At 43.0% G+C, this 24,884-nt stretch overlaps 1 protein-coding gene across 1 annotated transcript; it reads left to right on the forward strand.

The window, feature by feature from the left end:
- The first annotated feature begins 4,543 nt into the window (after window positions 1-4,543).
- On the forward strand, window positions 4,544-16,859 carry TYRP1 (tyrosinase related protein 1). Its single transcript, XM_083482393.1, has 8 exons — window positions 4,544-4,768; window positions 5,480-5,954; window positions 8,601-8,923; window positions 9,170-9,374; window positions 11,113-11,280; window positions 12,873-13,052; window positions 14,664-14,810; window positions 16,419-16,859. The coding sequence occupies exons 2-8, from the start codon at window positions 5,591-5,593 to the stop codon at window positions 16,622-16,624; spliced, it is 1,593 nt and encodes a 530-aa protein (XP_083338519.1). The 5' UTR covers window positions 4,544-4,768; window positions 5,480-5,590; the 3' UTR covers window positions 16,625-16,859.
- The last annotated feature ends 8,025 nt before the right edge of the window (window positions 16,860-24,884 follow it).

The raw sequence follows: 24,884 nt of genomic DNA on the forward strand, positions 1-24,884 counted from the left end.
GAGGTCTCAGCCTACCTCAGGCAGTTGCCCAATCCTGCCTGGGGAGGTGTTGCCAAGGTGATCAGGCCAGGTAGGGGGAGGGACCACATGCCCACACAATAGGGGGAGGATCTTACCTGAGCCTTGGACAGGCAGCTTAGAAATGTTTCAAATAAATACATTTAACAAAGCTGTTTTTCCATTTCTCCGTTGGGATACTACTCTGTTGGGATACTACTCTGTTGGGAGCCACCCAGAGTGGCTGAGGCAGCCCATTCTGATGGATGGCATACAAATAATAAAAGTATATTATTATTATTATTATTATTATTATTATTATTATTATTATTATTATTATTATTATTATTATTTACAACTTATGAGGAATATTTGTGCAGCATCAATCGTCAGGTGGACTCTACTTGCTAGCAAATTAGAATGATTACCTTCAGAAAACTATCAAGAGGGTATCATCTCATCAGGATTATCTTTATTAGTAATGGATGGGTTCCTGTTCAGTGGTTCAAGAGCAGCTGAAGAAAAATATGCGAAAAGATCGTTCAATAATAGAAATATGTAAGCAGTAGGCTGGAGACGACTTGCATTGACCCCAGTTGCATGCTTATACCGAGGCCTCTACGAAAATAATAAAGAAGGAGTACTGACTCTGTGTGTGTTTCCCAGAAGCATTTTATTCCAGCATATTCAAGAGCCCATTTCATATCTCCAGCTAAGATTCCCCGAGCTTTCCTCTTCCTCATCCCTCAGCCAGTTATGTTGCAGGTAATCCTATTACAAGCAGAAAAGCAGGGGTGGTTCACCTGTGAGCTTCCAAATGTTGTAGGACTACAACTCTTATCTGCTTGGACCATTGACTGTGGTGGTTGAGGCTGATGAGAGTTGGAGTCCAGCAGAAGCTGAGAAAACATAAGATTGCCATCTCTAAAAATGTTTAGTTTTCTAGGGTACCTCATGTGCCTTCTCCTATATCACAAGCATGTCTCCTGAGCCCACATGTAGACAAGAGCCCCCAAGCCATTGCCCCAGATAGAAGCCGCCATGTTGGCCCAACCCAAGGTAATTCATGATAGTTAGAAATAGCTGGAAGCACCTTTTCTTTCATGAACCACTTGACAGTAGTTGCCCTACTGAAGATCTGGTCTTGTGCAGATCACTAGCAAACCATCATCCTGTTGCCTGTGGCAGATCAGCTCAGAATGAAGAAAGGGGATGTTATTTTAATCATATGCCTTTTCCTCTGCCATACAATGGCTGAGAACAGATTCTAAATAAAGCCTTTGCTTGAAAACTGGGGCATTGTGAATGAGCTATCGGTTCTGTAATCTCAGAACTGTTAACTGGTGCCCTTTTGAAAGCTGGAATTTTCAAACAAACCAAAAGCCTACAACCTCCAGCAAAGATCAGAAGCTGCTGCGTGCTTTGAAAAATCCCTATTCACATTTTAAATTTAGGGCATTTCTAGACCTTATAAAAGCCTCCCCCCCCCCCAATGACTGCTTTATTGGGTTTAATCCCTACCACTGAAAGAGGAAGTAGACACCAAATCACCTTGTAATAAATAAATAAAAATAGGCTGGGTAAGGCAATAGTCAGGAAAAAGTTCAGGAAAAGGTGACATGAAAGCTATAAATTCAAATTATAAAAGAAGATAATACAAACATCAAAAGAGGAAAAGTGAAGTGGGGTTGTTGTTGTTGTCGTCCTGTCCCCCTATCTGGTTGGGTTTCCCCAGCCATTCTGAGTGGCTTCCAACACCTATAAAAACATGCCAGTGTAAGCTAGATAGAATTTGTGTTCTGGTAGTTATGATGCTACCACGGGCATCAACTAATAGGTGCCTATTGACAGTGCTTTTTTTTCTAAAAAAAGCCAACACATTTTGGGGTACTCTCATTCTCCTTCTCATATTGAAATACTGCCCCTCAATGAAGCCAAACTTAGATTCACAAAATGTTTAGGGGTATGTGTACCCCTGCATTCCCCCCCCAGAAAAAAAACACTGCCTATCGAACTATCACAAACTATGTCAACACAGCACTTCATCTGCAATAACTGTAGTATCAGGAGTAGAAAATGTAACATCCCAGAATCTCAGTATTGCCAATCAGAAGGCACAGCTTCTTAAGAATAATGGCACTTATACTAACCGCCACAGTTTCATACCTGAGGAGCAGGAGAATTCACCTGGAAAGGCCTTCATGCCGTCTCAGTGTAACAGAGCAATGATATGGTGTCATAAAATTGAAAGCGGTCTTGATTTGCCACCACCAAATCAGAAGTGAACATCTCCTTAAAGACAGTGTGCCTGCCGGAATGAATTCTCAGGTACTTCATGGCTAAGTGAGATGTGATATTTATTGACTTAAGAGGGGAACGACACTGTTGTAATGCACGATACCTTTTGTACCCTGTTCTGAGTACTACTGTTTTTAAAAGATTTGAACAAACTCAAACATATTTGGAGGAGGGTGCCAAAATTTGGGAAGAGCTTGGCAATCAAGTCCTATGAGCAGAAGTTGAATGAGTTGGCATATTTAGCCTGGACAAGAGATGATTCAAAAGTGCTATGATAGTCCTCTTCAAATTTGAGAAGGGCAGTTACCCAGATAATGGAGCAAAATTATTTTCTGTTGCTCCAGACAGGAGGGCCAAAACAAATGGCTTCAAATGACATGAAAGGGCAGAGCTATACCATACATCACTGAAGGGGCCAAGGAGTGCCTAGTGCTGACGGTGTCTAAGGTCCTAGCATTTGTATCCGTGAGTTGAACAAGATGTGGAATCATACAGTTGGAAGAAACTTTAAGGGTTATATAGTCCAACTGCTGGCCGATGTTCTTGAACCTATTATGAAGGACAGCCAACCACTTTCCAAAGCAACCTTTTCTATTGTCAAACAATCTTTGCCAGGAAGTTCTTCCTAATAGTCAGTCAAAGGGAGATTTCCACCATGCATTTAAAGTACATCCATTGCACATTTGAAACAGTTGACTTACACCAAAGAATCAGGGGAACTGTCATTTCATTTCCTCCTCACAGAATTGTATCCTTAACAAACTACAGTTTCCAGGTGTGTGTGTGTTTTTGTGTGTGTGTGTGTGTCAAGTTTTGTGCTTTAAATGCACACTGGGTATTATTTAAGTGTATGGTATAAAGTAAAGGTAAAGGGACCCCTGACCATTAGGTCCAGTCATGGCCGACTCTGGGGTTGCGGTGCTCATCTCGCTTTATTGGCCGTGGGAGCCAGCGTACAGCTTCCGGGTCATGTGGCCAGCATGACTAAGCCGCTTCTGGCGAACCAGAGCAGCACACAGAAACGCCGTTTACCTTCCCGCCACAGCGGTACCTATTTATGTACTTGCACTTGATGTGCTTTCAAACTGCTAGGTTGGCAGGAGCTGGGACCGAGCATCGGGAGCTCACCCTGTCGTGGGGATTTGAACCGCCGACCTTCTGATCGGCAAGCCCAAGGCTCTGTGGTTTAGACCACAGTGCCACCCGCGTCCCTGCTGTGTATGGTATAGATATGCCCTAACATTTCCTTTCATGTCATTTGTTGATCAAACTACAAATAATCCAGAATGTGGCAGTTAGACTGGTGACTGGGCGTGGCCACCAAGACAATATAACACTGGTCCTGAAAGATCTACATTGGCTCCAAACACAATTCAAGGTGTTGGTGCTGACCTTTAAAGCCCTAAATGGCCTCAGCCCAGTATACCTGAAGGAGCATCTCCACCCCCATCGTTCAACCTGGACACTGAGGTCCAGCTCCAAGAGCCTTCTGGTGGTTCTCTCACTGTGAAAAGTGGGGTTACAGGGAACCAGGCAGAGGGCCTTCTCGGTAGTGGCGCCCGCTCTGTGGAACGCCATCCCATCAGATGTCAAGGAAATAAACCATTACAGTATCTGACTTTTAGAAGACATCTAAAGGCAGTCCTGTATTGGGAAGTTTTTTATATTTGATGTTTTATTATGTTTTTAATATTCTGTTGGGAGCTGCCCAGAGTGGCTGGAGAAACCCAGCCAGATGAGCTGGGTATGAACAAAAAATTGTTGTTGTTTTTGTTAAGGTAACTCTATATGTGAGAGACATTTGACCCATGCCTAATATTTGTCGAAAACTTATTTATTTATTTGTTGGCCATCACATCTGACTTGTTGGCCAACATGCTTGTTGAAACTATTGGCCATGTGCTGATTGAATATAGAAGAATTGGCTGTGGCATCACCAGAAAGCAGTTGACTTCAGAGGATTTGGTTCCTTGTGTGAAATTGAAGCCCTTTGTTTTCCAAATAGCTTCTTCCTCCTTCTGTGGTGTGTGATATGCTTTTGCTTCATTCTCCCTTCCCCAAAAAATCTCCTTGTGGCCCTTCCTTTGCACACAGAATAAAGAAAGCTCCTTTGGTTGTGGGCTCTCTGTTTTCATTGCAATTACTTGCCCCTGACCTTTCCTAAAACGTGTAAAATCACAAGGAGATCCGCATGAAAGGAATCATGTGCTGCCAGAGTACTTATCCGGGGAAGCTCATTGAAGTAGAAAGGGATTAAGAGGAGCAAGAAAGAGAGAGAGAGAGGGTCACGCCAAACCAAATTGTTGGCAAGGCTGGGATTAGAAAGCAGACAGAAATCCAAAACAAAATAGCTCGGCTTGGTTTAGGGCAGCAGCTGCAGCAAGAACCACAACCTAAAAGTACAATCAGCCAAGAAGAAAAAAACAATTAACCAATAAAGAAGATAACAAAGCAGAGAGATCTTCTGGAAAAAGTATGTATTAAGATTGTTTTGTTGTCAACAAAGTGATAAAATTCTTTTGTGTATAGGAACAAATTTGTGGGATTTGGGGATGAAGGGCAGTTTGGAGATGCGTCTGCTAGAGCAGGAATGCCGAATGATCTCTTGCAAGCAGCTGCCTGACTGGAGTATTCTAATAATCAGTGCATGGAAAACTTCCCCACTTTCTTGAATTGGAAACCCATAATTGTTTTGGTTGAGCAAAGGGTTGGAGTTAGAGGGATGTGGACAGAAATATCTGGATTAAACTGGTTCTTGTATGAAGCAATTTAAACTGCAATCCTTGTATACTCAGAAATGAGTCCTACTGATTTTGCAGGGGCTTACTCCCAGGTAAACGGGATTAGTTTATACATCCAGTGAGGCAGGGCATGCTCTAAGTACTCCGAAGTAGTGACACTGATTGCTGCTTATGATTATAATGATTGATGATGACGATGCAGAGATCCAAAAGACAATTGCGCTAAACTCTCCCTCAAAAATGCAAGCCCTCAAAAGCAAATAAGGAGGTTTCTTTCCATTTGTGAAGGAACATCGTCTACACCAAGCAAATATAGGGCAAAAGATTAAGAAATGGGCCACCAAATGTATGGGTGAAAAGTGCGTTGTGGGTCTGAAAAGCTTGAAGATACCTGCTCTACAGCATTTCAATGCCCTCTTTCATTTTTGTTTCTTCCATTTTAGAGCTTTCATCGCCAGACGGAAAAGAAGTGAGTTCACTGCATCTTGGCTCACAAGAAAGGACACTGACATAGATCCATTCACTGTTTTTATTGTTGAATTTGGACCATCGCTATGCATCTATCCATATTGCTTCTCTTCACCCTGCTCAGAGAAATTAGTGCTCAGTTCCCCAGGCAATGTGCTACTGTTGATGCGCTGACAAGAGGGGAATGCTGCCCAGACCTGTCTCCAGTGGTGGTTCCTGGTTCAGACAGGTGTGGGTCATCTTCTGGAAGGGGGCAGTGTGTACAAGTGACAGCCGATTCCAGACCCCATGGACCCCAGTACATGCACGATGGGCGAGATGACCGTGAACAATGGCCTCTGCGCTTCTTCAACCGAACCTGCCAGTGCAACAGGAACTTCTCTGGATACAACTGCGGAGCCTGTCGAGCTGGCTGGAGTGGACCTGCCTGTGATCAGCAGACACAAATAGGTAAAGGCAATAACAAGAAAGAGGGCATATTTGTGTGTTTTGGCACAGAGGTGTCCCCCTTTTCTGATGGTTTCAGCCTTTTCAGTAGCTTAGGCTGATATTTCTCTGAAAAATTGATCAACCATAATGATTCAGTTTTCAGAACATCTGTGAGTTCGCAAACAAAATAACACTGCATTTCAAATGCATTGGCATCTGCCTCTAAAGATTTTCTTCGCAGCAGAAGTTTTCAGTCTCTTAGAACGCAATAACTCCCTACTCGGAATTAAGTCTTATTGTCTTTAGTAGATGCTACTCCTAGGCAAGTATGTGTTGGATTTGCAACCTAAATCAGAATAGAAAAGAATTACAAATAGCATAAACAGCCTTTTGGAAAGGTATGCATTATAATGTCTAGATTGGCGATTATGGGGCCAAATTCATTGCTTTGCTTAATAGCACCACACCTTTCTCTTCCTTCTGTATTAGCAAACATCCTGGGTGGGATGTGAGAATGAAATACAACAGAGGGAACAGAATAGAATAGAATAGAATAGAATAGAATAGAATAGAATAGAATAGAATAGAATAGAATAGAATAGAATAGAATAGAATAGTTGGAAGGGATCCCAAGAGTGATCTATTACAACCCCATGCAATGCAGGAATCTCAGCTAAAGCATCCATGACAGATGGCCATCCAACCTCTATTTAAAATCCTCCATGGAAGAAGAGTCTACCACTGTCCAAGAGAGTCTGTTCCACTGCCAAACAGCTCTTACCATCAGAAAGCTCTTCTTCATGTCTAAGCAGGAATCTCCAATCTGTTAAAATCATCTTGAATCCTGATTCTGTCATCTGCGGCATTAGCTACCCCTCCCAGTTTGGTGTCATCTACAAATTAAGAATTTAGTAATGAAATGGGGTGCTATTTGGAATGCCAGGTGGGTTTACCAAGCTTCACCAAGAGTTCACCTTGAAGGAGTGGCAGCAACAGGTATTATTCCAATTATTCCAATCTGAGGCGGGTTTCCAGGGAAGACATCAGTAAGAGATGGTACACTATTCTAATGGAATGGTTTTAAGAAGAGGTCAGAGATGTCCCATTATCTTGTTGCCAGCGTTAGAGACATCAGTGCTATTTTTCTGGCAAAAGAGGTGCCGGAACTCACCATAAACGCTTCCCTTATTCTCTTAAAATGGCAATGGTGCCCACCTGAGACATGCCAGAACTGAGTTCTGGTGAGCTCCGGCTGAAAAAAAGCCCTTGAGAAAAAAGGGTAAAAAGATTGCAGTTCCCAGATTCACATGTACAGCAGCAAGCTGTGTGGCACGTTCATTTGATCTCTCCTTCCTTGGAGGTTTTTAAGCAGAGATTGGCTGGCCATCTGTCATAGATGCTTTAGTTGAGATTCCTGAATTGCAGGGGGTTGGACTAGATGACGCTTGGGTCCCTTCAAACTCTACAATTCTATGATTTCTGAATAGATATTTTGCACTGAAATGCAATATATCCCAACCGTGCTGCCTGCTGGAGGTGCAAGCCAGCTTTTATGCCTGGCTGGCGGACCCCACAGAAGACTGGCCCTGCCAGTCCACCACCAGAGCACCACCCACTCACCAGGACCCTAACAATCAAATTTAAAATTTGGGTGGGCGATCCTGCCAACTGCTGTAGCCGACCGAGGCCAATGCAGCCCTCCCTCGTTCCCCAGCAACCACACCAGGCCACAGTCGCTGCCACCAGTTACGGTAATTGGTGTTTATTGCAATTAAACTTGATTGATTGTTTTTCTTTAGCTCAAACCATTATATTACCATAACAAAACTCAGTGTTTTGGGCTGGTTCATATTATGCCCATGTAACGCCTGGTGGCAGGCCAGTGTGTGAAACCAAAGCTTTAGGTGTCCCATGTCTTTTGAACTCCTGTAAGATTAATAAATTCTGGCTCACAGGATACAAACATAACTAATAACCTGCGGAGGAAACAGCTGTGTGGTCTGTGATGCATAGAAATCTACTGGCACTGACAAATGCACATCTGCACCATCTGCACTGTGAATGACCAAGAGTTATGCGCTAGCCATATTTATGTAACTTTCTGCTACTCAAGACATCCATACCTGTGTTTGTGTCTGTTTGAATTGTCAGCAAAAGGGATTCTGGTGTTGAGTTATGTGTGCAGAAAGAGACTCTCTGTATCTGCCCATAGTCCACATCAGCAGAGGAATCGTGGCGAAATTTGTGTGTGCACTAAACAAATGCTTGACATGTCCCTGGTTCCTACAGTTTGCTTAAGGTAATTCCTGGATAGGAATGAAGCTCCATTGTGTAAATATGGACACTGTCCCTGAAATATTATAGATTATAGATCATCAGAGGTTACTATTTGCTTTTGCAATGGAATCTCCATCTCTTCTTAGAGTTCCAATTCCCAAATCTTGGAATCCATAATGGAAGATTAAGAGAAAACTTTGGATTTAACTCCTGTATTTATTCCTGAACAAAATACAACAATCACATCTTGCTGGAGAAGCCAAGTTCTGATTCTGAAGGCTTGGGCTTCATGGATATTCCTTTTTATATTGGCAACTGATAGGCATGAATTATTGGTTTCCTATTTATATTTCCCTTTAATCCATAATATGATGTATTTTTAACCTTTAGTCAGAAGAAACCTTCTGGATCTGAGTAATGAAGAAAGGAATCGCTTCCTAAGAGCCTTGCAACAGGCCAAGAATACAATTCACCCTGACATTGTGATAGCCACAAGGAGACGTGAAGAGATATTGGGCCCTGATGGCAATACACCGCAATTTGAAAATGTGACCATTTATAATTATTTTGTGTGGTCCCATTATTACTCTGTCAGAAAGACATTTCTTGGACCAGGGCAGCAGAGCTTTGGTGGAATAGATTTCTCCCATGAAGGACCAGCTTTTCTCACCTGGCATAGATACCATCTACTACAGTTGGAGAGAGACTTGCAGGTAATGCCCTTTCTGTGATTCACATGCTATTGCTAACAAGTCAAGGTTTGAACACGTTCCAAAATGTCTCCCTTTAAGGAACCTCATCCCCATTCCCATCCATATAGTGAAACATTACTAGACTGGCATCATAGGAAGAAAAGTCATGATTTAACAAGCTCAGGATTTCATCTGGTTTTTACCTACAGCTCAGTGTAGCTCACCATTAACCCAGGTTGTTGTTGTTGTTGTTGTTCATCTCATCAGAACATGCTACAGGATCCTTTCTTTGCTCTCCCCTACTGGAACTTCGCAACAGGTAGAAACACTTGTGACATTTGCACAGATGACCTCATGGGAGCAAGAAGCAATTTTGACACCACTCTGATAAGCCAAAACTCAATCTTCTCTCAGTGGCGTGTTTTGTGTGAGGAGATTGAAGACTACGACACGTTGGGTACCATTTGCAACAGTAAGTCTGCATTCTTTGGGTATATTTTGTTGTTGCTAGGCCAGTGGCCCCCAAAGAGCTAATATTTTCACAGATTCCAGGCTATTTTGCCTCCTCGTCTTCTTCCTTTGATGGCCAGAACTGGAAACAAAGAGGCAAGACAGGAGCAGTGGTGGATCTTGGGGCCTCAAGTTTCAGCAATGCCAAAATTCAGCACTCCTCCTGCCTCTTGCAATCCTTTCTAGATTATCGTTGTGGTGTCTGCTGTTGTACCCCGAGGCTTTGCTCTAAGTGTCACCAAACAGTGCTCCCCTAACAGGAGAATGGGACAGTTACACTAGAGTTGCATTTTATTATTTACAAAGTGTAAATAAGAGTACAGGAAGCTCATCAAAAACTAATCAAGTTAACTGTGGCTCGTAAGCCAACCTCTGCCTAAGTCAAGAGGCACAGTTCCTCCTTTCCTCCTTATCTGAGCTGCATCATTAAAACCAATAGGGATGTGTTCCTGTCCCATCCATTCCTGAGGCCCTGCAACTCTGACCAGGTGTTGCAGATCAGCCTCAAAGGCACCCTGTATGCTGCCTATGGCTCCCACAACCCTGTGTGATGGGTGTCAGGAAAGGCCCATCACCCACCAAGATACATGAGCCTAATCTTTTTCCTGCCATCTTCATTTTCCACACCTTCCTGCCCCAAATTGACTACCACACCAAGCAAATATTGACTAGATGAGTTTTATAGTCGATGCAGCAAAAAAATTGAAAATGCTTGACAGATACATATGCTTTGCTTCCATGGAATATGGTGGCCTAGGGTGCTGGTCTTCAACTGATGGGTTGGGACACATCATTGGTTTCACAGACTGTTCCAGGGTGGATCAAAACAGGAACACTACCACCATGCAAATAAGTGGTAAATTATTAAGAAATAGGTACATATTTGAGTTAAAAGTGGTTCCTGGGTCTGAAATAGTTGACGATACCTTGCCTTGGATAGCTCATTATCTTGGCATTGTTCCATATATGCTTTGGCTGATCTTAGATCAGCAGTAAAAGAGTCTAGAATCCTTTATTGGTCATTGTTGAGAGTCAGCATAATTCTCACACTATACTGACTTTGGAGCTTGGGGGTTCTCTGCTTGAGCACCAATTCCCAGTACCCCAAACAGAACCTGATTTTACCACAATGGGTTGGATCCAACAAAGTCCATGCATGTGCAGAATAATTTGCACACATGCAATGGAACTTCCTCTCCCAAACCTACCCCAACCTACTCGCACATGCAGAGAGAGAGAGAGAGAGAGAGAGAGAGAGAGAGAGAGAGAGGAGTGTCTGGTTGGCCACTTTGAGAATTGGATGGTGGACTGGATGGGCCACTTATTCCCAGACAAGTGTGCAAATAAGATTGCAATTGACTGCAACATCTGAGCAGGGATCATCGTGGTCAGTTACATAGGTTGGCATGGCCATAGTTCTCACTGTGATACCCGACAATGATTATTAATAGCTTAGCTCTCACTGCAGCAGAACTATTTCCAAGGCAGCAAGGCTACAGCTCTCTTATACGTGTCTGATGGTATTGCCACTGAGAAGTCCCTTGCAACAATTCAAGCGGTGCACAGAGTGGTCCTTAGCCAAAAGCCCAAGACATTGCCTGTTTTCTCTGAGTCTGACCCTCTCTTTCTGAGGCTTTGTAGTCTGCTAACACATCAAAGCTCACCCTCTTTCTGCTCCCTCCCCTTCCTTCATACGCCAGGCACAGAAGGAGGCCCAATTAGACGAAACCCTGCTGGAAATGTTGCCCGCCCAATGGTGCAGCGCCTGCCTGAGCCACAGGATGTTGCTCTTTGCTTAGAAGTCGGATTGTTCGATACGCCTCCGTTCTATTCTAATTCAACAGACAGCTTTCGTAATACAGTGGAAGGCAAGTAATTCTCAAATAAAAGGTCTGAAACCAGAGGGACGTGGAGCTCGCCGTACTCACCGAGTTTGCGCAGGGTGAAAAGTAGTCAAGTTATTTTGCAAGAGAAAGAATCTATTTAGCAAACCATCTTTTTTTATATACCAATACATCATTATGTGAGGAAAGTATTCTCAAGATCTGGAAGTCAGATTGGGTGAAATGGGGACCCTGATGTATCGTTTACGTTTTCATAAACTGGAACAGGTTATAATAATGTACATTTCATTCCTTCCTTCATTAATTTATAGAATATTTATAAACCACCAACTATCACGACAGTTTCATTGTGATCGCAAAAACATCATAAAATTGCAAATGCATAAGATGCAAAACAAATGATCAACACTGAATCAATTATGAGTATTCCTTCACTTTAAAAATGAACAGAAAAACATAAATCAATTACCATATCACTTTTTTCCCTCAATGAACAAAAACAGAGCAAATGAAGTGTATTATTGCCAATTTCTCCAAGTATCCCCCCCCCCAATGGCTAAATGGTTTATAGGAGTCAAGGCTTTTCATTCTGAAACCCTGATCCATCACAAAAATAATTTCATTGCTAGCAAATATGTTCAAAGGAGTTTCAACATCCTTGACTTCAGCTACAAACACACACACATACACAGGTACCTTATGTTTCAGATCTTTCAGGGCATGTTAGCTGCGGGGGCAAATAGTATGCATGAGCAGCAATCATGTTTATCCATTGCTTGAAGTATTTTTGTTCTTGTCCTAAATGCAAGACTTACATCCTGACCTAGATAGTACTGATCTGGACGGACCAAGGTTCTTACTCATATGTGAGTCAGTTTCTTATGTTCCCCTAACATTTACAGAGAGAGATGCATGGGGAAATATTGTTGTACTATATTTGTTTAAATATAAAGCCAATGCAGAATTTAACATTTAATTCTGTTCAGCCCAGTTTGAGCTCTTGGCCTCACTGCAGAAGAAGGCAGAATATTCCCCACCTAATTATTTTAGTTCTTCTGATGACCAAGATTCTGACATTACAAGAATTTGTTTAGTGGTGCTGGAGAATCAGCGCTGAGAATTTCTGGGCTCCCTGAAGCAGAAGGTCCTTCTCCAAAGTCAATCTGCTGGCAGCCATTCAGGAAAAGACATGTGGGGAGCTGGAGGAACAGCTGGCCCATTAGGATACATAAGAACATCTTGACACTTGTGTCGACGGCTAGAAAATGCACATGGTGGTTTCAATTATGTTTGCTGCCATTCCGACCCAGAAGCTGCCGCTGTAGCTCAGTGCAAGACAGATTTGTGTTTGTGTTTCACCACCAACGTGCAACAAACCCACGAGCAAGCAAATCACTTTGTATTCATAGAGTATCATTATTTAATCTCAAAGATGAGTGTCCCGAGGAAATAGCAATCATGTGCATTTGAAAGAGTCTGTGATATGCAAGGAGCATTGCCATTTCTTTAAAGAAGTCAAGAGAGTGGTCCAAAATCATGGCAAACTGAATTATCACCAGCTGCTTTAATCTCACTGCTGTTTCCAATTTACACCTCTTCTTTATTCTTACGCGCAGGTTACAGCGACCCTTCGGGGAAGTACAATCCAGCTGTACGTAGCCTTCACAATCTGGCCCATCTGTTTTTGAACGGCACGGGAGGGCAAACCCATTTGTCCCCAAATGATCCCATTTTTGTCCTCCTGCACACATTCACCGACGCTCTTTTTGACGAATGGTTGAGAAGGCATAATCCTGGTGAGTTCTTGTGGTTCACATTATTTAACCTTCAGGCAAAGAGAACAATTCGCCCACTGCCCGAGTCCCACTCAGCAAAGTGGGTGTGATGCAAAGGACAGGCTTCTCTTCCCACTTGCACAAACAAGCAGCTATGATCCCCTTGCAACAACACAGCCCTTTCAGAGGCCTGGGCTTGGGGATCAGGGGCACAATCGCATCCTTTTACTCCTGTCTTCAGAAGCAGAATAATATTTAGCCAAAGAAGGAGCTATTGTCTTGGTTGATGATGCAGGATAAATTACACCCAGGGATCACAAGATCTTAATGGAGTTTTCCCAGGTCAGTTGACCGGAACAGCAGAAATAGTTACATACTCTTTTCTAATTGCATAAATTCACAAATCACACACTGCTGCCCTTCATTCTCTACCCCTCTTGCAAAAAAAGAAGAGGGGGAAAGGATAAATCAAACAATGTACTTGCTGTCGCAGGGTATATATTTGCATATAGTCTTTAAAAAATCCTCTAGCCATTTTTGTGCGTGTCTTACAATAAGTCAAGTGGCAATTCTGGCAAGTTCAAAAGAGCTGTTTGTTACTGCTGTAAAATCACATAAGTTCGTGTCATGTTCCCCTAACAAATACAAAAGAAAAGCAGATGGCATGGCAGGAGGCAGCCAGTCTCTCTGGGTTTCTGGGCAAAGAAAGAGCAAAAGGAAGAACAGAGAAGAAGCAAACATACAGGGCTTCAGAGTATGTTTTTCCACTGCATTTGCAGGGGTTGATTCTGAGGGTGCTCAGAAGCTTATCAGGAAAGTCAATTGTTGATGGATAAACATCCTTGACCAATTGCTTGTCCACCTTTGCTGATCTCCTCCTGCACCTCCTGCAATGAAAAGTCATGGGAAAATGTTTGGCATGAGCCCTCTCTCTGCTTCTGTGAGGGTAACAATGAGGTTAGAAGGACATCACTGGTGTCCCCTGCAAGGATGTCCCAGATTGCTTATTTATTACATTTGTTGGTCATCTGACATGGAAGCCTCAGGGAGAAGGGTCACCAACCCATCACCTATGGGTGCCAATGTACTTCTAATGGCACTCATGAATAGTGTCAGCAAATAGCCTCTCAAGAATCCACAGTGCATGAGAGACTGTTTGCTCTTCCTGCTCAGTTCCTGTTTGCATTTTCTTAACCCCACCGGCATTGAACACGTTGCCTTAAAGATGACCAGCCCAGCGTACATTGAATGCCAGGACTGGACAACCTCTCCCTTTCATTATGAACGAGAGAGAAGTGTAAAGAGCTTCACTCTGCTTGTGGACTGTTTCATCGTCTTCCCATTAATCATTCATTCATCCCACACTTTTCATTCCCCCTCGCTTTCCAAACTGCAAAAACTTGGGTGTAGAAATGCTTTTGTTCTGCTAGGGTAACAAAACACTTCAACCAACTCTAATGGCACAAATCTACAGTTCTGGTATGCACTTAAAATCCCTATTGCAAAATATTGACAGTCTGGAGGCACCCTAATTGTTTGTAATCTGGGAGTGGCCACAAAGACTCCATGTGAATTTTGTTATCTTTACCAAGCTTCTAAAACTGAACAAGCAAAACATTTTCCCCCCTTTAGATATCTCGATCTACCCACTAGAGAATGCCCCCATTGGACATAACAGACGGTACAACATGGTACCATTCTGGCCCCCCGTGGCCAACAATGAGATGTTTGTTACAGCACCAGGAAATCTGGGATACAGTTATGAAGTTCAGTGGCCAAGTAAGTTATTAAGCCTCTCCTTTTCATTACATAACTCTTTCTTCTTTTCTGTTCAAGTGGTTCAAATGTTGATTTACTATTTACAAATATGTGCATGAAATAGCTATTAAGGGCTGTGCTCATTTCCATGGCTGCTTAAACTGGAACTGTATCTAATCTGAAGCCTAACAGAAATCACTGGTTTTTCAATCTATGTAGTTTGCTTCACCTGCTTTAATGAACAAAGAAACATTGAGGGGGAAATGCACATTTTTGGTATCATCAAATGATAACATTGAATATTCAGGATTCAACAACTGAGTCAATGGAGCAAAGAAAGCAATAAAAAACAAGCGTGATCCAAAAAGACACTATCAGAGGAGTAGATTGGTTCCTTAGTTTGCCCTTGCTTTCCCCATGTTTACAATTCAGAAATAATTCATGCTATTTTCTAAGGAAGGTCAGTTTGGATATATTAATGCACAAATTCTGAATACATAGCCTAATGATAGTCTATTAAAAAAGAAGTTTCCCTGTTCTGATTTACAGAGGAAATAATTCAGGTTGCATGAGTTGAATTAAGTCCCTCAGAAACCCACCATCACACAGTTCTTGAATTGCTGTGGAACTTCGTATTAGACAGAAAGAAGTACTTTAATAATAATAATAATAATAATTTTATTAAGACTATTACAATGAGTTAAAGTAAAAGAAAGAAATGCATAAAACATTTTTAAAGTTGCTATCAACAGCAACTTGAAATGACTGGGACTTGTTATTATTGATAATCTCTAAAAAGAATATTCAAATGGATTAGACTTTTAGCTACAGTGGTGCCCCGCAAGACGAATGCCTCGCAAGACGGAAAACCCGCTAGACGAAAGGGTTTTCCGTTTTTGAGCTGCTTCGCAAGACGATTTTCCCTATGGGCTTGCTTTGCAAGACGAAAACGTCTTGCAAGTGTTCCAATTTTTTTTCGCTCCCCCCCCCTTTTTCTAAGCCGCTAATAGCCTTTTAGCAGCTAATCCACTAATCCTTTAATAGCCGCTAAGCCTTTAATAGCCGCTAAACCGCTAATAGCGCTAATCCGCTAAGCCGCTAATAGGGTTGCTTCGCAAGACAAAAAAACCGCTAGACGAAGAGACTCGTACGACAGATTAATTTCATCTTGTGAGGCACCACTGTACATCCAGTGATGTAGCGTGGATTCTCAGCATCTGGGGCGTGCAGTCTGAGTCAGCGGCGGGTGAGGTGAGGGAGAAAGAGGCTCAAAACCGCCCCTTGATGAGGGCAGAACTGAGGGCTGAGGCAACCCATTTGCAAAGGAGGCAGCGGCTACCGGAACCTCTTGCCTCTCCTTGGTGGGTGGAAGCAGCACCCTCCGTCTCCCTTGACTGGCCCAGGGGTGGGGCATGTGCAGATGTCCCTTCACCATCCACAAGGGGGAAAATGTGCTGCCCCAGCCTAGGTGTGAATTAGAAGATTGAGGGGGCCTGGTGTGAGGGGGCCTGCTTGCACCCCCTCACACCCTTTCACAAATCTGCACCAGGGCCATGACCCCCCTGACCCTCCCCGTGTACATCACTCAAGACTTTAACCCTGTGTGCCCTTCCTTCTGTTTCTTTCTAGCTCGGGCTCTCCAAGTCACGGAAATCATCACTATTGCCATTGTCACTGCCTTGATCCTAGTTGCAATTATATTTGCTGCTGCCACATGCATTGTCCGTGCCAGGAGAAACAAGGATGATCTTCATCAGCCGCTTCTCACGGACCAGTACCAGACCTACTCAGACGATTATGATAGTATACCAACCCCAAGCCACTCCATGGTGTGAAGTGTCAGCAGTTTATCTGCACTCTGTAGCATTTGCTCTTTCTGATCTGATTCACAATAAAGAACATGAAGAGTGACAAAGCCTTCCTTAGATTTCATCTCGCCAGGGAAATCTTGAGTCACTTGTGTCAGTAATGTGTCTTTTTGCGTTAGACTGGCTCAAAATTTCCCTCAAGTTTACTCGCTTCACTCCTTAGCCACCTACCTATGAAATAAACGTCCTGTACTTCCATATTGTCAGAGTCTGATGATGAACATTTTCCGCTAGTAGCTGAGTTGTAGCTTATTAATTGCAGCTTCTTCCATTTAGCTTTCTTCTTCTTCTTCTTCTTCTTCTTCTTCTTCTTCTTCTTCTTCTTCTTCTTCTTCTTCTTCTTCCTCCTCCTCCTCCTCCTCCTCCTCCTCCTCCTCATTCTAATTCTTTGCCTCTGCATAGGCAGAATTAAGCTGAAAAGAGAGGATGGCTTTTCCGAACATTTTAAGCATCTTCTAAAAGGACCCATCTTTCAACAATTTGTTGTGGATTAATTGAAAAGGAGACAAAAGTGTTCCCTTGTCTAGGAAATGTTCTCCACAGTGGACTTCGTTCGTCCACAGTGATTCTTGATTGGCCAAGATCACCTATGTGACCAATCTAGAAAGCATTGCTTCCATTCAAAACTGGCTTAGTTTCCCTCAAGTGAAATCAGCTTCTGATTAATTCTTATTGGCTATATTGGCTATATATCATTGTGATGTAATCGTACCCACTCCGTGAATTGTAAATGCCAACGATGGCACAGAATCAGGGGCACATGGGTGAAAGGATGAATTGTAAATGCCTAAGATGGCACAGAGTGGTGGGACGTGGGTGGCGCCATGGGTTAAACCACAGAGCCTAGGGCTTGCCAATCAGAAGGTCGGCAGTTCGAATCCCTGCGACGGGGTGAGCTCCCGTTGCTCGGTCCCTGCTCCTGCCAACCTAGCAGTTCGAAAGCACGTCAAAGTGCAAGTAGATAAATAGGTACCGCTCCGGCAGGAAGGTAAATGGTGTTTCTGTGTGCTGCTCTGGTTCGCCAGAAGTGGCTTAGTCATGCTGGCCACATGACCCGGAAGCTGTACGCCAGCTCCCTCGGCCAATAAAGCGAGATGAGCGTCGCAACCCCAGAGTTGGTCATGACTGGACCTAATGGTCAGGGGTCCCTTTACCTTTAGGCTTGACAACCATATGTCAGGAGTGCTCTGATGGTGTTTCCTGCTTGGCAGGGGGTTGGACTCGATGGCTCTTGTGGTCTCTTCCAACTCTATGATTCTAAGATGGCACAGAAGCAGTGGCACATAGGTGAAAGGTTGGTGCTGAAGAATTTGCTGGGGGCTGGGGTGGAGAATACACCATGAAGGCCCCCCCCCCAAAAAAAAACCATTTACACATTTCTCAAACAGTAGTTTCAACTGTAAAATAAAAATGTGCAAATTTTCAGTTCTCCTACTCCAAATGTGGAATTTTTCAGACCTCCTACCCAAACACACGATAGAGCTCAGTTGGTAGAGCATGAAATTTTTAATCTCAGGGTCATGGGTTCAAGCCCTAGGTTGGGCAAAAGATCCCTGCATTGCAGGGAGTTGGGCCAAATGACTCTTGTGGTACCTTCCAACTGTATGATTAGATGGCAGCCAGATGCAAAAGAAATCAGATGTCTTGCATCTTTGATAGTTGTATAAATTTCAGACAGTGCAGCTCTTTTGCATTGATGCCATGCCTCTACTTTTACACTCAAGAATCTGTTCTTCTTGCTATGAGTTTCCCCCCAGCACTTTGTTCTGAAACAGTCTGCAGGTTATGTCTACATGCAGTTTATATCATTCATTAACTTATATCCTTGAGTAACATAGGAGGTTCTTATGAAAGAAATATAGGTCATTTGATTCATTTTCATATACGCAGAAAAAACGTTCCCATCATTTGCACATCAATTTAAATGAAGGGCTAAAAGAATTGCATGAGAGGGCCAGGAGATGGCAGTGCTAGAAGCAATTAAATTCTTCCTCGCTAGGGGGGAAAAAGCTGATCCATTTCTTAGAAATCTGATGTGTGAAAGGGAATCACGTCCAAATTCCCATTCAATATTTGGAACGATTTTCAGACAAAAGACTTGAACGTTTCATTTTTAAAAAGACACCGTTGTAATATGTTCTGTAGTTTTGAATAATCACAGATTATTTGAATAATATTTAGCTCAGTCCATAAAGCATGAGACTCTTAATCTCAGGGTTAAGGGTTCAAGTTCCACATTGGGTGAAAGATTCCGGCATTGCAAAGGGGTGGATTAGATGACCCTGTGGTCTATTCCAATTCTACAGTTCTGTGATACTATGACATTTCAGTTGTTCGAGGCTGCCACAAGGTGCGGCATGAGTGGCAGGAACGCAGGAATGTGTAAGGGTGGTGGCGTTGGTAGCAAAAGCCGACTCACGGTCAAGGTGCTGCAGGCACATGCTGGGACGGGGCCAAGGTTAAGGCAGTCCAAAGTTGCCGGCAAACAATTAACCCAAGTCCCATCTCAGGCCGCAAGCAAGTGGTAGTCTGAGTAGCCAACAACAACAATTTATTATTTATATCCCGCCCATATTGCTGGGTTGCCCCAGCCACTCTGGGCAGCTTCCAACAAAAGATTAAAAATACATTAAAACATCAGTCATTAAAAACTTCCCTAAACAGGGCTGCCTTCAGATGTCTTCTAAATGTCAGATAGTTATTTATTTCCTTGACATCTGATGGGAGGGCATTCCACAGGGCAGGCGCCACCACCGAGAAGGCCCTCTGCCTGGTTCCCTGTAACCCTGCTTCTCACAGTGAGGGAACTGCCAGAAGGCCCTCGGCACTGGACCTCAGTGTCCTAATGCACAAAGGAGCTGAATACTTGTTAGGTTTTATCCAGTGCTTTTTTCCTGGGGGGTGCAGTGGGACACATACCCCTAAACATTTTGTGAGTCTAAGTTTGGCCTCACTGAAGGGCAGTATTTCAATATGAGTAGGAAAATGAGAGTACCTCAAACAATTTTTTAGGGGGGAAAGTACAGTGATACCTCGGGTTAAGAATTTAATTTGTTCTGGAGGTCAGTTCTTAACCTGAAACTGTTCTTAACTTGAAGTACCACTTTAGCTAATGGGGCCTCCCGCTGCCGGCACATGATTTATGTTCTCATCCTGAAGCAAAGTTCTCAACCCAAGGTACTATTTCTGGGTTAGTCTGTAACCTGAAGCATCTGTAACCCGAGGTACCACTGTACTGTTTTTATCTATTTCATTAGCTGTTTTGAACCTGTTAGGTTACACCCACACCCACACACGCTTACCTGAGAAGAGCTGCCATGAAACTCAGTGGCATTTACTTCTGAGTAGACATGCTGATGATGACATTGTGAATATGCTATTACCAGGGCAGCCCTAATTGCCATGTAGTCAGTGTATTTTGCAGTGAATGGCTAAAGAGCCTACTAAGAGTTGTCTAGTTCGTCCTTGTTTGAAAACCCAGGTTTGGTTGAACAATGTGTTTTTAAGCAGAAAAAATGATTACACTATTCATAGAATCAGAGAGCTGGAAGGGACCCAATGGTCATCTACTCCACCCCCTGCAATGCAGGAATCTCAGCTAAAGCATCCATGACAGATGGCCACCCAACCTCTGCTTAGAAACCTCCAAGGAAGGAGAGTCCACAACCACCTGAGTGAGGCCACCAACTCAAGTTCTTCCTGATGTTTAGTCAGAATCTCATTTCTTGTAACTTGAAGCTCTTGGTTTGAGTCCTACCCTCCAGAGCATGAGTAAAACAAGTTAGCTACATCTTCCTTCTTTTTTCTTTCTTTCTTTTTCATTTCAGGAATGGAAAAAAAAAAAAAAGGTTTGCTTAACCCTAGACAACAAGTCATTGGAATAAGGTTTTGCTTTTCTGAAATATGATTCAGGTGCCTTGCCTCATTTCAGGGTAAACGTTGCCATTAAACCAAACATATTCTTATATTGCAGCACTGAAAATTGTAAAGGTTCTTGAGAAAGGCATGCGCAGAACACACAAATCTGCAGCGGTGCACCGTATACACCATAATGATGTGCTGGTTGATGCTTGCACTGTGTTGGAAGCAAAAAAAAAAAAAATGTATTCTTTTGCATTATTTGCTTTTTTTTCATGATGTTCTTGATTCCAAAGCACCAGATTCCACCAGTCTGATGTCAATAAAAAGTCAAAGAGCACAGCTCATTTTTAAATACCACAAACTTTTCTCCGTCCCGCCCAAAGGAATTTGAGAGGCTTTGCAAATAAATCATTTGCTCATTAAGCATTGCTCTGGCAAGTAGAGTCCTCTTGTGTGTTCTTTGGGTTCTCATGGATTGTGATGTATAATTGCTGTAGTCAGTTTATGCATTGATGACATCATTTCCCAATCTCTCTTTTCTATCTCTATCTCTCTCTGATGTAAATTTAACTATTTCACAGGCAACACTATGCAAAGCTATCTCAAATAGAGATGGATGAGGTCCCCTCGGGGTTGATTTGGGTTGGGACAAAAGTGCAGAAGGAAACAAGGGTGGCGGTGGAAGTCCTACAATTAAAATCCAAGCTGTAAAATAACCTGGGCGTCTTTACGCTTGCATTATTTTTATTACAAGTTGCAGAGATTTGAAGCCAATGAATGATGACTTTTGGTGACATCTCTAGCCATTCATGAGGCTTGGCTTGTCTTTTTTCACATGCATTGAAAAAAATGCTTGTTTTCTGAAAGGCAAGCTAAGAACATAGCAGAGGTATGACGGCAGGGACATATAAAAAAAAAACATGAAATACTGGCATGGAGAACAGAGGTGACTATGAGATGGATGATCAAAAGGGAATGCAGTTCATGGATTTAGAATAGGCAAGGACCTGGACAGCATTTATATTTCTTGGAAGCCCACTTTGAGAAGGGGCCAAAGTAAATAAGCTGAGATTTAATCTTTAACCACAAGTGTTACTTCCCCCCAAACTTCTCTGGTGGGAGGGGAAACTGTGGGTTGATTCTAGTACAGGGACCATAAGTTTTTGACCTCAAGTATAGACCAACAGTTATTTAATAAGAGTTGAAGGGCTCCCAGGGCAACCAGGTAACTGAGAAAAGAAACAAAGGACTCTTGTAGCTTTAATGTTTGCATAGGATACGAAAATTTGGCAGGTGTAACCAGACCAGAGCTGGAACGTCTTTGGAGAACTTTTCAAGCTCAAACTGTTCTGGGGCCTGGGAGGAGAAGAGCCGATACATTTTGGTGCCTGACACAATGGACAAGATGGTGCCCCCTCTCCCTTACATGTTCAGAATCTGACCAGACTTGAACTTGGTTCTTTCTTCAGTACTGATGATGAGGCATCTTCCCCTCTACCTGAGGGCAACAGGCCAGTTCGTCAGAGGCTGAGAACTTGTGGGCAGGTAGAGAACTTTGTGGGCACGGTGGGATAAGCTGTCCTTCAGCAGCTGCCCCGCCCAATGCAGCTACTTCGCTCTTCAGAGATGACCCTGGAAGTCACAAAACTGCCCACGTGCCCTTTTCACCTCCCTGCTTATGTAACCCTTGCAGCAAATGGAAGCTTTCATGCTCCCTCTCAAATGTACATTTTCCAGCGTTCCCTGTGAAGTGGGGTCATAGGCACTGGCGGAGGAAGAGGAGTGCGGGGGGAGCAGCGCGATCCCGGTAGGGTGCCATCATGGCTGCCCCCCGCCCTGCCCCTGGGACATGCGGCAGCCCCGCCCCCACCTGCTCTCCAACCCCCAGTGCCGAAGCATGAAGCTCCACCACTGATCATAGGAGCCAACTCCTAGGGGCTGAGGTTCCTTCAGAGGGGCGGGGGGACAATAAAATATTTTAGGTGGCTACCACCCAAAAAGGTTAATAGGCATTCAAATGGTGTGTGTGCACCCCATCATATGATTGCTTATGCAGGGTGGAGCTTACCTGGGCCTGATGGGAACTGATTGTTGGAGATGTGTGGAGAGATGCAGCAAGCAGTGGATTTCAGTACATTGCACCTGCTTGCTCCTTTGGTTATAAAAACGGACTGTAGTCCCCATTTTATTTGGGATTGGAACTGGCCTGAGTTGAACAAAACATGCCTGCCACTGCCACCGTGTGCAGTTTGAGCCTGAGACTTCAAAAGCCTATTCCTCAAGCTATGCAAGACCTGTAATTTCTATAAATGCATATTATGAGTTGTGTGCTTTAAAGAGCAATGAACTAACTATATAATTTGGCAACTTTCAAAGGCAGACCCAGGCCCTGTAATAATACTGGAATCGGTAACAGAAATGATATGTTTGGAGGGTGTAAAATGATTACTCCCTTAGGTGCAGTACTAAAATACTTATTTGGTCCATTTAGCAAGTACAAATAACAGCTGCTCGATACACGATACAGTTTATGGAATGCAGCACAACTGAGTGAAAAGATAGGCCTTCAGGGCAGTTATGGAGAAGAAATTCTTTTGCATGCATTATCTGGTTCTGATCATCCTAAAACTAGATGTTATGTTGGGACCATTCCAATGTTCACTGAGTCCAGCCTTCCTTGATGAAGCTGTAGCCAGGCCAAAATCGATTCCCCATTGCTTAAACAGCAAAGGCTAACTAGAAGGGCTTTCCCCTTCACTCCTCACTTCTATCCCTATGGCAAAATATACCGTATTTTTCGCTCTATAACACGCACCAGACCATAAAACGCACGTAGTTTTTAGAGGAGGAAAACAAGAAAAAAAAAAATTCTAAACGAAATAGTGGATATATGATTTTTGTGGTTCATGCTGTGGCCACAGACATGTGATCTGACAGTGAGTTTGGAGTAGCCCAATGCAAAAATCCTGAGGATCCATGTGGAAATCCATTCTTTGTAACCACAGAGGAGGGAAGGAAGGGGAACCATGGATCTTCTGCTCACGACTGCAGCAGATCCCCCCCGCCACCCACAGGCATTCGCTCCATAACACGCACAGACATTTCCCCTTACTTTCTAGGAGGAAAAAAGTGTTATGGTGCAAAAAATACGGTAATAGGAACTGTCCTATTACAAGGCCATTAAAAGCGGTGGGGGAGGCTTTGAGAGCTCATTTGCTCCCATGGGATTTTTTCACATATCGCGCGCTCTCTCTCTCTCTCTGTGTGTGTGTGTGTGTATATATATATATATATATATATATATATATATATATATATATATGCAGGTTTTGGTGTCTTCGGGTGTCTTCCCGTGTAAGAGTTGGGGTGTCTAGGCGACGTTTCGACGAGGTCTCACTCGTCATCTTCAGGCTGGTGCTTTCGGCTTCTTGTTACTGGAACAGGCTCTGTTCCAGTAACAAGAAGCCGAAAGCACCAGCCTGAAGATGACGAGTGAGACCTCGTCGAAACGTCGCCTAGACACCCCAACTCTTACACGGGAAGACACCCGAAGACACCAAAACCTGCATTCCTGTACCCGTGAAAATCTACGAAAGCATATATATATATATATATATATATATATATATATATATATCACCATGATGCAACCGATCAATGATGCAACTCACTTGAGGTCAAAGAAAACTTTAACTTGTTAAGTTTGGATGTGCATCTGAAGTCCTGGGCATTTGTCCAAACCACGAATGAAAGGAGACAGTATGGGTTGTTGTTTTTTAAGCATACATGAAATCTACAACTTTTAATTTATAGTTCCTAAGAGAATTGTAGTAATATAGGCCATTCGAGTGTGTAAAATACATGCTGTCGGTGCACATTTAGTTTGTCCTTTGGATAGATACATTTTCTAAACACCACAAAATGCTCTGTGATTACATATGCTTCCAAAATAACTCTCTCTAATGTCATTATATCTAAAATGAAGGGCTTTATAAGCAGTTTAGGGCATATATTATCTTTGTTCAACTCAGGGGGTGGGAGTGAGGGACTTCATCAACACAGAAGAAAAGACATGGGAGGGTTCGAAGAAATTTATTATTAATATTACTACTACTACTACTACTACTACTACTACTACTACTTTATTTATACCCCACCCATCTGGCTGGGTTTCCCAGCCACACTGAGCAGCTATACTACATATAAAAACATAGTAAAACATCCAGCACTGATCACTACTCATAACTGGAGAGATGAGGAACTAATTTATTATTCTAGATCTCTCTGTATATTGCACCTTCAACAAAAATTTCCTTCAACAAAAAACTATAAAACAATTAACAAATGATGCAGCTGCAAACCAAGA

This window comes from Podarcis liolepis (genome assembly GCF_965112155.1).
Source record: "Podarcis liolepis genome assembly, chromosome: 17".
Lineage (NCBI taxonomy): Eukaryota > Metazoa > Chordata > Lepidosauria > Squamata > Lacertidae > Podarcis > Podarcis liolepis.

What these genes read in the sequence shown, in the direction of transcription:
- TYRP1 (XM_083482393.1), top strand. Translation starts at nt 5,591, where the DNA reads ATGCATCTATCCATATTGCTTCTCTTCACCCTGCTCAGAGAAATTAGT. An exon ending in CTTTCGTAATACAGTGGAAG is followed by an intron (nt 11,281 to 12,872) that starts GCAAGTAATTCT and finishes TCTTACGCGCAG; the next exon opens with GTTACAGCGACCCTTCGGGG. An exon ending in TTATGAAGTTCAGTGGCCAA is followed by an intron (nt 14,811 to 16,418) that starts GTAAGTTATTAA and finishes GTTTCTTTCTAG; the next exon opens with CTCGGGCTCTCCAAGTCACG.